At 50.3% G+C, this 16,459-nt stretch overlaps 3 protein-coding genes across 3 annotated transcripts in view; 1 reads left to right on the top strand and 2 right to left on the bottom strand.

The window, feature by feature from the left end:
* Nucleotides 1–16,459, bottom strand: part of LOC306939721 (DNA repair protein XRCC4-like) — a 68,516-nt gene that overhangs the window by 12,153 nt on the left and 39,904 nt on the right. The window contains exon 7 of the mRNA XM_079524408.1: nt 14,656–14,803. Coding sequence (XP_079380534.1) covers nt 14,656–14,803 — 148 coding nt within the window. The remainder of the gene's footprint in view (nt 1–14,655; nt 14,804–16,459) is intronic.
* Nucleotides 7,763–9,796, bottom strand: LOC306940229 (tether containing UBX domain for GLUT4-like; the record flags this gene model as incomplete). The annotated part of the gene is made up of 2 exons (XM_079525253.1): nt 7,763–8,541; nt 8,713–9,796. The coding sequence occupies 2 exons, from the start codon at nt 9,794–9,796 to the stop codon at nt 7,763–7,765; spliced, it is 1,863 nt and encodes a 620-aa protein (XP_079381379.1).
* Nucleotides 10,297–10,674, top strand: LOC306940228 (replication protein A 14 kDa subunit-like; the record flags this gene model as incomplete). Its single annotated transcript, XM_079525252.1, has 1 exon — nt 10,297–10,674. The coding sequence occupies one exon, from the start codon at nt 10,297–10,299 to the stop codon at nt 10,672–10,674; it is 378 nt and encodes a 125-aa protein (XP_079381378.1).

The following is a 16,459-nucleotide window of genomic DNA, read 5'->3' as shown; positions in this document are numbered from 1 at the left end:
CAGGAGCGACAGCCCCTCCCCCCGCTCAGTGGGGTTTTAACCCATTTAGAACTGAGGACGATTCTACAAAATGTCTCCTAAATCTGAAAATTTCTGAAAAACCTATCTTTATATGTCAGTTGTTCTCAAACATTTTCATGTCAAGGACCCCCAAAAATATATGTAATCGGCCACCGACCCCCCCATCTGAAAATATGTTGTTCCAGGGGCCCCCCCCCCAAGCAAAGATTTGAGTTAAAAACGTTCGCTCTCAAAGAATATACGTATATTCAAAGATTTGTGCCACATTTTTACTATTTTTCAATAGCTAAAGTATAACATAATGCATAATGCCTCGACTTCCGCAAATGCAGAAGTGCAACAAACGAGCGCTCAATGTTAAATCCAACGGCGGCGCAGGGTTTCCTCGTGCTACAGTATATGCATTGCACGGGCCCGCCTGCAGTTCCAGGATTGACCAGTAGGCTCGGCGGCTTCAACGTTGGCCCAGCCATTCTGGGGGCTAGTTGCTGCCAATATCTAGCCTGGTGAAACCACTCCCCCTGCTGGACAACATTTGCATTCTGCCAGCAGGGAGAGTCTGGGAACTCTCAGGCAGAGACGATGTACTCCAGGTCCAATTCTGTCCGGAGCGATATGCGGCTGTATGAGGCCGCTAGAGGAGCGATATGCGGCTGTATGAGGCCGCTAGAGGAGCGATATGCGGCTGTATGAGGCCGCTAGAGAGGCGGGATCAACGCGAGACTTATGACATATTGAAGCGCTGCCACAGCGCAAATGTAAAACACAACCTAACAAGACTACAACTCGAAATTATTATGGAGATATCAAATGTTTGTCCCGCTGCTTCGTTTCTGCTTGAGAGATCCCAGATGCAGGCAGGAGGAGGGAACTCAATACTGCCGCAATCTGGCGGAGTCAGGTTAGCCGATATACCCTGGAACCCACTACCTACTGGCGAAATGTGGAATTGCAGCACTTAATGGAAGTGGACGGACGTTCATGACGTCACGTGAAAAGCCTGGCTAGGCTAGGCTAAACTTCCGCTCGCTCGAGCCATTGAGTTATAATTATACTTCCGGAAGTCTTCCGGGTGCTTCAAAACGCCACTTCCACTGAAATGAATAGCGGGGGGGCGGGGCTAACGCTCCAGTTCGGTCTCTATCCTTTATATACTCTATGGGAGAGCCAGCAAGGCAGTGTGGTTTTTGGCAGCACATTTTGATTTTAGTTTTAGTCGTGGTCGTCTCTTCAATAGTTTTCATTTAGTTTCAGTCACATTTTAGTCACCTGGAATGTGTTAGTGTGTAGTCGACTAAAATTCATTTTGGCGGGCCTTGAAGCCGTCGTAATGACTGTTTTTACACAGCCGATCTACAAGCTCTGCGACGCGTTGTGAGCTTGTAGATCTGCTATTTTCAGCATGCAACCAAGTGTAAAATGACTTGCACTGGATCTCTTGTCCACTAGTCCCTTCCTAACTGTTTAGTCTAGTTTTTATTTGTTGACGAAATTGTCAGTATATTTAGTCTTAGTTTTAGCTGATTCCTCACCCAGGAATCAGCCCAGCTCCTAATCCAGACAACAGACAACTCGACTATTGTAACTCCCTCCTTACTGGCCTACCGGCATGTGCACTTAAGCCTCTCCAACTGATCCAAAATGCCGCAGCTCGCTTTGTCTTCAACCAGCCAAAATGTTCTCATGTCTCCCCCCTGCTCCGCTCCCTCCACTGGCTCCCGGTCGCTGCCCGCACAGAATACAAAACTCTGATGCTGGCATTCAAAGCAACCAAAGGTATGGCTCCCCCATATCTTGCAAGTATGATTGAACCCTACAAACCCTCCCGCGCACTCAGATCAGCCAACGCAGGGAAGCTGGAAGTACCCTCACTAAAAACGCCGGGACAACGCTCCACACGTCCCAAACTCTTCTCCCTTCTGGCTCCAAAACTGTGGAATGCACTTCCCATTGCAGTCAGAACTGCAGCATCACTCCCAATCTTCCACCGTAGTCTGAAAACCCACCTTTTCAGACTCCATCATGGCCCATAGCACTTACCCTACCCCCTTAGATAGCATTTCTGTAGACTTAGATATCATTTGATACAGACTTATAGCATGTTATGTAGACATAGCACATCATAGTACATATGTATAGCACTAGAATTTCGCCGCCCTTCGGGCGGCTCATCCTAGTTCCGTTGCAGCGCAATGGGAAGAAGGAAATTGCGAGATTTGACAGACTCCACTTCATGTTGCAGCTGTGTTTTTAAACCCAGTATTGTGCCCTTCACATGTATTAACAGATGGGTATTATTATTATTTGTTGTATTTTATTTTCACATCAAAGCAAATTAAATTAATTTAAAATAAGCACACATGAAACTGCTTTTTACTGTTTTGGTTTACTTACAATAAGTTAGTGTTTTTGGAAACCAAAAGATGTTGAGAATGGAGCAGAACATACTGTAGTATGTTTTTGTGGGGACCTTGACTGCATTATAGTAGGCCTACAATATTTTGGATTGCAGTGACCCCACATTGTTTCTTCGGGAACAATATTTGTAGTTACAATGAGGGCGACATGAGCCGAAGGGAGAGAAACACGTCGCCTCTCTCCAGTCCGTGCGTATGTTGCTGCTGGTGGCTGAATAACAACGGATCGCAGCGGTGACTGACATAAACGCACAGTTACAAATCAGAGGCACTTCAATAAGAAAACTAAACTAATAACGCTGGTGTGTGTTAATCTGCCCGATGCTGACGTTAGTATATAATGTTTAGATTGTTTTCCTCTTGTACATGCGTTTGTGGGCACAGTGGCAGGGGGTGAAAAGGCGATTTGTCCCATGGTGTGCACTGCCAAACATGCTGAAATCAAACCCCACACACACACACACACACACACACACACACACACACACACACACACACACAGTCACTCAGTCACAAATCCTCCACAGTGTGATTACGTGTCTGCAGTGACACTGATGCGAGGTTACAATGAGTCCGTGGTGTGGTGAGACTGGGAAAGGAATACATCGCGGAAGAGCTTGGCATCCGACTGCGCGCGTTGTGTCGATGAGATGGGCGCGTTGGGAAATACCGCGGCGAAGCACACTCGCCTATTAGTTTGCATTGCATTTGCACAGTGCGCTCAGTGCGATATTTGCGAACGTGGCCGTGGTGTGTGTGTGGCTGGCTGCGTGGGGATCGCCATGTGAGGGGGCTAGCCAATAAGGGGCCTGTGTTGCATGTGGAGAATTGTGTAGGTGAGTGTGTGTGGTGTAGCCGAAGGGGGTGCTGAGAACATGAGGGGGATGTAGCACAGCAATCGGTGACCCCTACATTAAGCTGTGTTGCTCCCATCATGCAGTGCAAATGCGTGTTGTAGCAACCGTAGCCAATGGGAAAACAGGATGCAGTGTTGCCAGGTCCGCGAATTGTAAGCGAGTTGTAAGTAGCGTGTTGAATGGCATTTTTTCTGGGCTAGTTTTCATAGACCTGGCAACAAATTAGGCGGGGGTGTCGGTGCTTGTGGCGTGTTTGTGTTTATTATTGGCAACAAATTAGGCGGGGGTGTCGGTGCTTGTGGCGTGTTTGTGTTTATTATTGATATTGATGTTGTTTGTGAGTGTGGACGGGAGGCGGCTTTAGTGTCAGTGCAATGACAGTGTTTACGCGGGTGTTGTTGAATGTGGTCGTGCGGCGCGACATGAGGAGATAGCCGTGGATCGACGCGGAGGGTAAGGCTGTGTCGTGTTAGTGTGTTGTTGCAGTGTGTGTTGCAGCGTGTTGCAGTGTGTCAGTGACGTAGTAGCTGGTGCCTTTTGTTCCTGTGCGTGCGCTTGGGCACATGTTTTCAAATGTATAATAGATAGTATAGTATATATGTATAGTTTCATTATATAGATATTCCACTGTTACGTTCTTAGCTTACAGTACGCATGTTTCATGATAAATGCTTTTTATGTGATGTATTCCCATGCTTTTTTTTTGTTCTTGCTTAATGTAAGTCGCTCTGGATTAAGAGCGTCTGCTAAATGCCTAAATTGTAAATTGTAGTCATCATAGCTTAGTTTCCATTTAGTTTCCATTTAGTTTCCATTTAGTTTTCGTCAGTGAAAAAAAGGTAGACGACGAACATTTTTCGTCTTAGTCGACGAAATCAACAGTGCAGCAAGGTATAAATCATGCCACGGCTCTCAAAATGGGCTCTGGAGAACTACGAGGGGTCCTTGAGGGGGTACCAGGGGGTCCTTGAGGGGGGTCCTTGAGGTGGTTCCAGGGGGTCCCCAGCAAAAAAACGAGGAACAGTTTAAAAACACTTAAGCACCATTGTATTGTTTTTTGGCTATTGGAGAATAGCTGAAGCTCAGGAGCTGTGATGTGATGCAATGTGAGCTTGTTAAAAAGGGGGGGGGGGGGGGGGGTGGATGAAGGCTGAATGAATCCAACACTGATGATAGTGTTGTTGTCAAACAAGTCTATGAAGCCATCGACGAATTCTACGATAAAAGTTTAACCCATTTAGGATGGGAACACCTTTTGGTGTGTTAAGAATGATGTTATACTTCAGCTATTGAAAAATAGCAGATCTACAAGCTCATAGCGCGGCACCGAGTGCCGCGCTACGAGCTTGTAGATCTGCTATTTCTGAAAAATCGTGAAAATGTGGCACAAATGGGGGGGGGGGGGGGGGGGTGCCTGGAACAACATCATTTTCATATGGGGGTCCGCAGCCAAATACAGATAAATAATCCTGGGGGGTCATTGACGTGAAAAAGGTTGAGCACCACCACTGACACAGACACATTTTAGAAGGCATTTGTAGAATCGTCCTCTAGTCTAAACGGGTTAATCTGCTAAACATAATCTTATGCAATATGTAGTGGGGAGGGTCCCTACTTCATCTTTCTCTCTCAGCAAACGGCCAAGCTACACCAGGCTTTTCTCGTGCGTTTACCCTAAACGCGCGGCCCGCGCGTGCGTTTTTTAAAATAGGACTGGACCTAAATTAAACGTGCGCGCGTTTTGTGCGAGAAAAGCCTGGTGTAGCTTGGCCGTTAGGGGAGCTTGGCCTGTAAAGACCCCTGCTCTGCTGGAGGGGAGCTTGGCCTGTAAAGACCCCTGCTCTGCCGTTAGGGGAGCTTGGCCTGTAAAGACCCCTGCTCTGCCGTTAGGGGAGCTTGGCCTGTAAAGACCCCTGCTCTGCCGTTAGGGGAGCTTGGCCTGTAAAGACCCCTGCTCTGCCGTTAGGGGAGCTTGGCCTGTAAAGACCCCTGCTCTGCCGTTAGGGGAGCTTGGCCTGTAAAGACCCCTGCTCTGCCGTTAGGGGAGCTTGGCCTGTAAAGACCCCTGCTCTGCCGTTAGGGGAGCTTGGCCTGTAAAGACCCCTGCTCTGCCGTTAGGGGAGCTTGGCCTGTAAAGACCCCTGCTCTGCCGTTAGGGGAGCTTGGCCTGTAAAGACCCCTGCTCTGCTGGAGGGGAGCTTGGCCTGTAAAGACCCCTGCTCTGCCGTTAGGGGAGCTTGGCCTGTAAAGACCCCTGCTCTGCCGGAGAGTGATCCCAACATCCAGCCACAGGCGCCTGATGTGTTGTTGCAGCCCTGGCTGGCACCAGGTCTGGGTAATGGCCATCCCTCAGCCCTGGCTGGCACCAGGTCTGGGTAATGGCCATCCCTGCCAACCACTCAAAGCAGCTGGGGATGTATGGCACCACTTTGGGCCATCTGTGTGTGGTACAATCACTGGCACTCTGACCACGGCCCGGGCAAAGGATGTTCATTCTGTTCTTGGAAAAAAAGGGGGGACTAGTAGAGGAGGTTTGATCCAAAAACAATGTCAGATTGAGACTGTTTTCTAAGTAGCCCATGTCTTAACCCATTCTGGGCGGGAACCCCTTTTGGTGTTTTAAGCATTGTGTTATGCTTTAAGCTATTGAAAAACAGCAGATCTACAAGCTCATAGCGTGGCACCGAGTGCTGCGCTACGAGCATGTAGGTCTGCTATTTTTGAAAAATCGTGAAAATGTGGCGGAAACCTTTGAATATATATTCTTTCAGAGCACACGTTTTTAACTCAAATCGTTGCTTCTGGGGGGAGGGGGGGGGGGGGGGGCCTGGAACAACATATTTTCAGATGGGGCTCGGCGGCCAATTACATATAATCTTTGGTGTCCTTGACATGAAATATGGAGAACCACCGATATAGAGGTTTTTCTGAAAACTGTCAGGATTTAGAAGACATTTTTTTGAATCGTTCCCAGGTCTAAATGTCTTAAAAAAAGACATTGGCAAATGAGCGCTATATGGGCACAAGGAGGCTAGTATTTTGGGGAATTGGATTTGGAGCAAATGGCAGTCGGAGATCTCGGAGTGTGTGAGTTTTGTAGATAGATATACACACACACACACACACACACACACAAGAAACACACTATGGTGCGAGTGAAAGAACCAAAACAAAATGTTGCATAATTGTGTCTTTGAGACCGATAGACTGGGGGCTTTCTGGGACTAGAAAATAGAATTAGCCACTGCGGCTGCTAAGACAGCAATAACAATATTTCAATAAACAGAAGAGTTTAATCAATAAAATGACAACACATGGATGAAATCCACCAGATGCGAAACCCCCAAAAAACCCTTTCAGCTTCAGACCCAAAGAGAAATCCAGTGTCTTCCCGGGACGCAAATTTACCAGGGTTAGTTTGCATTATAATGAATGAATGAATGAATGCATTATGAATAAACAATTTCATTTATTTCTTTTTTAAATAGTGAAGATAGCTGATTAAGCTCTCATCATGACACACTGTAGGTTGATTTTTGAAAATGTAATTTTTTTTGTTTGTTATAATTATAATCTTTGTTTTGGGTGTTTTTGTCAAATTGATGTGTGCAGAATTGTTCCGCAATGGACTGCGTAAGTTCTGTTCTGTGCCATCATGAAGTGGAGATTGGATGTTGGATTGTAGAGTTCAAATCCATGATAGGGGCGGCAGTGGCTCAGGGGTAGAGCTACCGGATGGGAACCGCAAGGTTCCCAGTTCGAACCCTGTGGGCTCCCCCAGAGTTAGTGTCGAAGAGTCCTTGAGCAAGACTCTGAACCCTTAATTGCTCCCGATGGGGGAGCAACCCCCAATTGCTCCCAGGTTGGTGCCATGCATGGTTTCCTCCAGCATCGGAGATGCCTTGGATAAAGGCAGGGAAAAAGCGACATCTACTGGGCCATTAATTAGAACTGCATGCTGATAATGACTTCCTATTTAGCCTCAAATCCAGCAGAGCTTCACTGCAGCCTGGTCTTCAACAGTAGGTCTGGGACCCAGACCCAGACGTCCTCAGAGTTACCACAGAACAGTTACTGCCAAATATGTATTTATTTATTTATTCATGGGTGTGTGCGCGTGCGTGTGTGCCTGCACGCGCCCGTGTGTTGGCTGTGGGTCCGCGTGCGTGTGTGTGTGTGTGTGTGTGTGTGTATACGTGTGTGTGTTGGAACTGTTGCAGCTCAGCAGACATCAAGCATCAAGTTACAAGTTGGAAAGCCTTCTCTCGCTCCAAAAAAAAAAGGTCAATTTACAACACAATTGTATACAATATACTACATGATGTAGTGTGTGGTCCTGGCTTTCTCTCCCTCTCAGCTAAGGGGTCCTTAAAAAACGTATCGCCCCCCACCACCACCCACCAAGCACTCATCATGACCATCTGAGCAGCAACCAAGTGGGCGAAGGTGAAGCTGAAACTGTCCATGTTACTTCTTACCGGGCAGTTTCAGCCATTTTGGTTCCTTGCCATTGTGAGAGCGGCTAGGTCTGGGCTCCTGGTTGCGTGCGGTGGAGGAGGCGTTTACACCATCCTGTGTGCTGGGACCACTGGTCTCCATGGCAGCGCGTGACGTAGGATCACCGTGCGCTAGGGCGGAGGGTGGTGCCGAACACCTGGACGTGCAGCCGGCGGCGATGGACTCGTTGGCCTGCAGGGCCGAGACCTGGGCTTCCACCGCGGCACTCCGCAAGTAACCGCCCCTCACGACGTCGGCGCCAAAGTACACCAGTGCGCCGGGGAACAGGTCGGCCTGGTACAGCGTGGCCGACGCGTCGTCGTCCACGACCGTTTTGGGCGGCGCGGTGAACAGATAAAAGCCGAGCCGAGGGTCCTCCAGGTGGTCCGTGACGAAGCGCCGCAGGGCGGCCACCGTCTCCAGGGGTCCGAAGAAGCCCTGCAGGACGTGACGGTCCGGGAACTGGACCCTGACGACCGCCCGGGGATAGCGCTCCATCCTCTCCCTCATGCGGGCCTCTCTCTGGGGCTTGGTCATCAGCGGGGCTTCCTCCAGCTCTCGCCTCTCGCTCTTCAGCTGGGCGAAGCGCTGGCGCACGTCGTCCGCCGTCACTTCGAAGAAGTCGTCGGGCAGGTCCCGGTGGACCAGGTTGTTTCCGCCGTCGTCGTGGGGAACCCAAGAGTCCTGATGGTAGACCAGGGCCCGCCTCTCCACCGGCTGCCCGAGCCCCTCCGTCTGGCCCGCTGCGGCTTCGGTACGCCCGACGGACTCGCACGTTGCGGACTGAGATGAGAGTGAAGATGATGAAAACGATGATGATGATGAGGAGGAGGAGGGTGGCCATGGTGATGAGGAGGAGGAGGGTGGCCATGGTGATGAGGAGGAGGAGGGTGGCCATGGTCCTCCCCCCAAACGCTGACCCCCGCCCGAGAAGGGGACAACGGGCGTGGGGGGAGAAGGTGCCTGAGCTTCAGAGGAGGAGGAGGAGGAGGAGGAGGCTGGTTGGTCGGTGGAGTCGAGTCCCCACGACAGCCCTGCAGCTCGCTCTCCGTCCTCTACCCGTGTGGGAGGGGCCTCAGGCCACTCCTCTAACTGTGTGGGAGGGGCCTCAGGCCACTCCTCTACCCGTGTGGGAGGGGCCTCAGGCCACTCCTCTACCCGTGTGGGAGGGGCCTCAGGCCACTCCTCTACCTGTGTGGGAGGGGCCTCAGGCCGCACGGCATCCAGTGGGCTGGGTCTGTCTCCCTGTTTCACAAGCCATGTGTCGGCGGCGGCAGCGGTGGGAGCGACACTCGGGTCTGGCAGGGTCTCCGCTGGCCTGTCGGGATGTCTAAACTTGATTGGGGGTTCTTGGGCCACGGGCATGGGTGGCGTAGGAGTGGTTTCCACAAGATTGCCCCTGTCATCCTCCTCCTCCTCCTCCTCCAACGAGCGTTTGTTGTTCTTTCTGACGGAGAACCTGATGACGGCGCTGCCTCCCGTCAGTCCCAGGGACTTCAACGTGGCCGCCTTCAAAGCCTCCTCGCCGCTCACCTCGTCTCTCATGTAAACGCAGACGGGCGTGGCGGCGGCTCCCGTCGACGCCAATGACCCGAGCGGAAGCTCCGCCGTCGACACGCCGGTCTGGGGGAAGTGCGCCAGCACGTCCCAGAGGTTCTGCCCGCAGGCGAAGGAGCCGTGCAGCCTAGAGCCGTCCTCCATCTGGAGGGCGACGCGCACCACCTCCTGGCCGTCGGCGCCGGGAGTCTGTTGTCTCCTCCTGGCGCTCGCCGCCGCCGCCACCATCTCCAGACTGGCGTTGTTGGGCAGGCTGGCGAAGCGCCACTGCAGCGCCAGGTCCAGGACGGTCCTCTGGAACTTCAGGGCGTGGTCGGCGGCGTCGAAGCCGTGCTTCCGGCACACGTCCTCGAGCACCTGGAACAGGGGCGTGTTCGCCGACACTTTGACGGTCTGTCTTCTTCCGTTGGGAGTGAGAACCGTCACTGCTGCGCTGCTGGCTGACATGATGGGGGCCTTGAGTGTGTTTATTATTATGAAACTGAATGAATATTTGACTCACGAATAAAGTCTTGATGCTACGTTTGGGAGACTTGTTTCACAACCTGCCCTCTGCGAAGTCAGTGATTGGAATGGAAAGGTGCCTTCGGCGGCCCCAAATCTCCACCAGAGAATCACTGACATCAGTGTGGTGTAACATAAACATGCAAATATAGAGTTACACATAAATATCTCCATATTTGTGGGGGGGGGGGGGGGGGGGGAAACATCATTGTACATCATCATGACGTAAAATGCATATTTGCTCAGACACTATGACGTAAAATTCTCCATTCATTGTCAATGGGAATTTTCTATTCTATCAGACAAGAAACATCATATAAAGAGCTATTCTGCCACGGACAGACATCTTAAAAGAGACATTGTATCAGTATAATATATCATATAAATAGATATATTTGACAGAGCAACATCATATAACTAGATATCCCTTTCCCGTCTCCAACATGTCCAGTGTGTACGAGTCCCCTAAGCCCAGGGTCAACTCCTCCATGCTGAAGCAGTACACCAACAAACCTGTGTCTTTCATAGGACGAGTGGGCAAGGTCCATCCAACCGGTAAAACCTTCGTCCTGTCCGACGGAGAAGGGAAGGTCTCTGCCGTCGAACTCGACCGACCTCTGGAGGAGGAGCTGAGCGGGGTGGTGGAGGTGATCGGAGTGGTGTCCAACGAGGGAACCATCATCATGGCCACCGCGTACACCGTGCTACGAGAGGACAAGGGTGGCGTCACTTTTGATCTGGAGCGCTACAACGAAGCGATCAAAGTCATCCACGACTTCCCTCAACATTATCCCTTTGAAATGCCCTCCAGCACCTACTGATAGCCATATAAGGAGATCAGCAGTCCTTGATTGGCCAACCCAAGTGATCGGCTCCGTTTATTGCCCAAACTCTGCGCGCCACTTGTGCCACTGAGCCAATATAAGCAATAGCAACACATGGTATTACTCTGTTGTCTCAGAGCAAGAAGCTACAGAGCTTACTGCATTCAGTGTGTGAGTCTGTGAGATATGTATCGCTGGACAGTGCATCTGAATGGAGGACCAGCGATGCTCGGTTATGCTGCCGTCGCAGTGGAGAACGAGGTGTACGCCTTTGGATGGCTCTGTGTTGACAAGATGGCTCAGATCGATGTTCACGTTTTCAACACAGCGTCTTTACGCTGGAGGTTGATCCCACTGACAACACCAATAGAATGCTGTTGCACCTGGAGGTGCAAGGGCCTCGCGGCAGTGCTGATGGAAGATATCGTCTACATCTGGGGAGAGTTACGAGACGACCGAGACGATCATAACAAATGGTATTGCCACGTGCTTTATGCATTCGATGTCGACACCCACAGATTGTTCGAGCCCAGGGTTTCTGGGACTGTTCCGAAGGGGAGATGGCACCATTCAGTCTGTGTCTTGGGGAAGGTAATGTATGTCTGTACTGACGGTACATACAACCCCCAGAGTTTGGATCATATATTTGACTTAACTAATGAAATCTACAAGTTGGACACCACCACGATGGTCTGGGCTTTAATTAACACCAGAGGCACTAGACATGCTTTGGTCTCTCATCACTCTGCCACCATCATTGGGACAAAGATGTATGTATTTGGCGACGACATCGAGGTCTCCGTGTTTGACACAGAGACAGACAAGTGGCTGAACACACCTTCTGCTGCTGCACAGCCTCTTCCAGAAGGATGCTGGCTTCATACAGCCGTCACCTACAACGGAAAGTTATACATATTTGGTGGCTTCAATGATCCTAGGACACACTGCTTCTCTTGGCGTCCACATTTGAATTGCTGTTGCACGGTGGGAGATCGTATCATCCTCTTTGGGGAACGTGATACACCCAATGACCTGTACATCCTAGACTTGAGTCCTACCCTGAAGACATTATGCATGCTAGCGGTTATTCAGTGTGGTTCGGAGCAGACAGAACTGCCACACAACATCAGATGGGAACTGGCAGCCATGTCCACGGGCGGAACAACTTTGTACCGGGCCGGGGGGGTGACCATACGACCGGGCCTCGCGGAACCTGACAGCCTGGGCCCCCAAGAGGTCCGGTCCGGCACCTCCGGGCCCTCTCCCCCTCTGCCCCCACCCCCCCAGTATCTCCGCGCCTGGCCATGACTAACAAAGCACCATAGGAGTGTAAGTGTAGTGGGAGCGGAGCAGCGAGTGGGTTTATAGAAAGGTTGGAGCGGCTCCAGTTGGGGCCGAACACCACATGTTTGAGCATACGCAGTCGCACGAACAGACACAAAGACAGGGTGTGAGAATCACAAGATCTTTTTTTTTTTTTACTTTTTTTTTAAACCGACGTGCGTGCGATATGCACGGAGACGCGGGCACGCTTATTTATCAATTTATTTGTCTGGATATATGCCAGCACTCTGAGCCATAATGCCATAATGGGTCAACTCCTCCATGCTGAAGCAGTACACCAACAAGCCCGTGTCTTTCATAGGACGAGTGGGCAAGGTCCATCCAACCGGTAAAACCTTCGTCCTGTCCGACGGAGAAGGGAAGGTCTCTGCCGTCGAACTCGACCGACCTCCGGACATTGTACATTGTTTCCAACAAGGGCGGCGCAAATAAGAGCTATTTTAAGCATGTGTGCAACATGACAACTGTTTTAACGTATTGTACAGTAACAACTAACGTCTCTCATTTTTCATGCACAGACAGACAGACAGACAGACTAACAGAGCCAATCACACGGTCAGGTCCAAACACGTCAGAGCCAATCACACGGTCAGGTCCAAACACGTCGGAGCCAATCACACGGTCAGGTCCAAACACGTCAGAGCCAATCACACGGTCAGGTCCAAACACGTCAGAGCCAATCACACGGTCAGGTCCAAACACGTCAGAGCCAATCACACGGTCAGGTCCAAACACGTCAGAGCCAATCACACGGTCAGGTCCAAACAGCAGGCAGAACAGCAACCCCTCTGGTCATCTCGTCTGGAGAAAACCAGCCAATGCCAACTCGCCGAAGCGGTTTCAAAAGTTGTTTTTTTGTTTGTTTGTTTGTTTACCCCTTTTGCTGCCCTTTAGTCATGCACTCTGCATTCTGCCCCACACACAATTTGTGTGTTGTCACTGCTCCTGTAGCCAAAGTTCCAAACGGACTCAACTGCCAGTGAGGAGCCCCCACCGGGAGGACATAAGACTAGACAGAGTATGAACTGCCAGTGAGGAGCCCCCACCGGGAGGACATAAGACTAGACAGAGTATGAACTGCCAGTGAGGAGCCCCCACCGGGAGGACATAAGACTAGACAGAGTATGAACTGCCAGTGAGGAGCCCCCACCGGGAGGGCATAAGACTAGACAGAGTATGAACTGCCAGTGAGGAGCCCCCACCGGGAGGGCATAAGACTAGACAGAGTATGAACTGCCTGTGAGGAGGCCCCACCGGGAAGACATAAGACTAGACAGAGTATGAACTGCCAGTGAGGAGCCCCCACCGGGAGGACCAGTGAGGAGCCCCCACCGGGAGGGCATAATACTAGACAGAGTATGAACTGCCAGTAAGGAGCCCCCACCGGGAAGACATAAGACTAGACAGAGTATGAACTGCCAGTGAGGAGCCCCCACCGGGAGGACCAGTGAGGAGCCCCCACCGGGAGGGCATAAGACTAGACAGAGTATGAACTGCCAGTGAGGAGCCCCCACCGGGAGGGCATAAGACTAGACAGAGTATGAACTGCCAGTGAGGAGCCCCCACTGGGAGGACCAGTGAGGAGCCCCCACCGGGAGGACATAAGACTAGACAGAGTATGAACTGCCAGTGAGGAGCCCCCACCGGGAGGGCATAAGACTAGACAGAGTATGAACTGCCAGGGAGGAGCCCCCACCGGGAGGACATAAGACTAGACAGAGTATGAACTGCCAGTGAGGAGCCCCCACCGGGAGGACCAGTGAGGAGCCCCCACCGGGAGGACATAAGACTAGACAGAGTATGAACTGCCAGTGAGGAGCCCCCACCGGGAGGACATAAGACTAGACTAGAGTAGAGACTTCGCTCTACGCCTCCCGCCCAACACTCCCCGCCGTTGACAGGTGCTAACTTATGTTAACTTTATGAACTTAAATACAAATACATTGGACATAGAAAAAGACAACACGGTTTTAAATACTAGTCATTAAGCTACTAATATAGACTGGAGTAATTAAAGCGGGTCTGTTTGCATGTTTGGAATTTTAACAGCTGAAATCAATAATAAATCAATCAGTATTCAGATATTAACCTGCGGGCCACCTTAAGTGAAGGCCCCTGGGCGGCCCCTGGGCGGCCAATACTGCCCATGTATGAACCAACTAACCGGCTGACCATTGTCATCTTTAGAGGCCCACCGGTCTTGGTTCTACAGAGAAGGGATGACAGTGGTCTGAAATGTGAATGTTCCTGTGTCTTTGTGTGTCTTCTACCTGTGTCCCCTGCCTGTCTCTGTGTCCCCTGCCTGTCTCTGTGTCCCCTGCCTGTCTCTGTGTCCACTGCCTGTCTCTGTGTCCACTGCCTGTCTCTGTGTCCACTGCCTGTCTCTGTGTCCCCTGCCTGTCTGTGTCTTTGTGTGTCTTCTACCTGTGTCCCCTGCCTGTCTCTGTGTCTCTGTGTGTCTCCTACCTGTGTCCCCGGCCTGTCTCTGTGTCTTTGTGTGTCCTCTACCTGTGTCCCCTGCCTGTCTGTGTGTCTTTGTGTGTCTCCTACCTGTGTCCCCGGCCTGTCTCTGTGTCTTTGTGTGTCCTCTACCTGTGTCCCCTGCCTGTCTGTGTGTCTTTGTGTGTCTCCTACCTGTGTCCCCGGCCTGTCTCCGTCACCGCACTCGGTCTCTTGGCCTCGGGAGGGTCCGCGGCTCTGGCCTGATGGATGCGTCGCTTGCGACTGGGCGCCACGTCTGTGTTGTCGCTCAGGCTCATCAAAGGGCTATGGCTACGTGCTCCTAAAAGACAACACCAGAATCACTCAGTATAGCTTAGTCAGTCAGACATACAGAAAGCCTACTATAACACTTTGTATAAATAAAATCTCAAGACTGAAAAAGTTTGTCAGGTCAAGTTCTTGTGAAACAGCGTGGAAGGATTCGGGGGCGGCAGTGGCGCAGGGGTAGAGTGACCGGATGTGAACCCAGTTCGAACCCAGGCTCCCCCAGAGTTAGTGTCGAAGTGTCCTTGAGCAAGACTCTGAACCCCTAATTGCTCCCGATATGAAGGTTGGTGCATTGCATGGTTTCCTCCGGCATCGGTGTGTGAATGTGTCTGTGAATGGGTGAATGTAATGGACAATCTCTGTAAAGCGCCTTGGATAAAGGCGCTATATAAATGCACCATTTACCATTTATTCCCCCCACACACTAGTGCTGTTTCCTAAACAATATCACAGTATGTAGAAGTATGATGTTTAGGTATTATCATATTTAGGTATTTAGGTATTATCATTCTAAACCTATTGTTCTTGCTGACAACCAGTTGAATACATTGCAGATTGAGGCTGAAACCCTTGCTTTAATGACATAAAAGACACTCTTTAATCTATTCTATTGCTAGTTAGACCGGTTCAATTAATCTTTAATCTTAAAATAACTTAATTTATTTTCCTTTCGGCCTTCCCCTTCAGGGAAATCATCTGCCTCCATCTCACCCTGTCCTCTGCCTCCTCTTCTCTCACACCAACTAACTTCATGTCCTCTTTCACTACATCCATAAATCTTCTCTTTGGTCTTCCTTCCTCTAAGGCCTCCTGCCTGGCAGTTCCAACATCAACATCCTTCTACCGATATACTCACACTCCCTCCTCTGTACGCGTCCAAACCATCTCAGTCTGGCCTCTCTGGCTTTATCTCCAAAACATCTGACATGTGCTGTTCCTCTGATGTACTCGTTCCTGATCATATCCATCCTTGTTACTCCCAGAGAACCTCAACATTTTAGTCTCTGCTACCTCCAGCTCTGCTTGCTGTCTTTTCCTCAATGCGACTGTCTCTAAACCAAACAACATAGCTGGTCTTAATCTTAAAATAACTAATAACCGAAAATAGCTGATCTACAAGCTCACAACGTGTCGCACAGCGACACGCTGTTGGTGTTGCGACGCCTGTCCATAGATTTAGAAGACATGTTGACTGCTATATGGAATACAAATGACTGAAATTAGTCGTGGCGACTGAGAACATGAATCCATTAACCCACAGATTCTAAAAATGTCTTCTAAATCCTAACAGTTTTCTGTAAAACGTATGTTGCTACTGTATATCAGTTGCTCTCAAACCTTTTCATGTCAAGGACCCCCAGAATCATATACTGTATGTATTATTTGGCCGCAGAACCCCATCTCAAAATATGTTGTTCCAGCCTCCAGGGACCCCCAGAAGACAAAAAGTAAGTACAAAATCACACCCGTGTGAACTGAGTGGTGCAACTACACATTTATTGTTATAGTTACTGTATATCTGTGATGTCAGTGACATCACATACTGACCATAGCAACCATGCTCGTTTTTTTGGTTGCTAACCATAACAACCATGCTCGTTGTTTTGGTACGAACAAACACGGGTACAAAGCCAGTTGTTGGAGTGGTTTGCACCACTCAAAAATGGTG

Source organism: Electrona antarctica, assembly GCF_951216825.1.
Source record: "Electrona antarctica genome assembly, chromosome: 16".
Taxonomy (NCBI): domain Eukaryota; kingdom Metazoa; phylum Chordata; class Actinopteri; order Myctophiformes; family Myctophidae; genus Electrona; species Electrona antarctica.
Note: the sequence above shows the minus strand (reverse complement) of the source record. Positions and strands in the feature narration are given on the sequence as shown.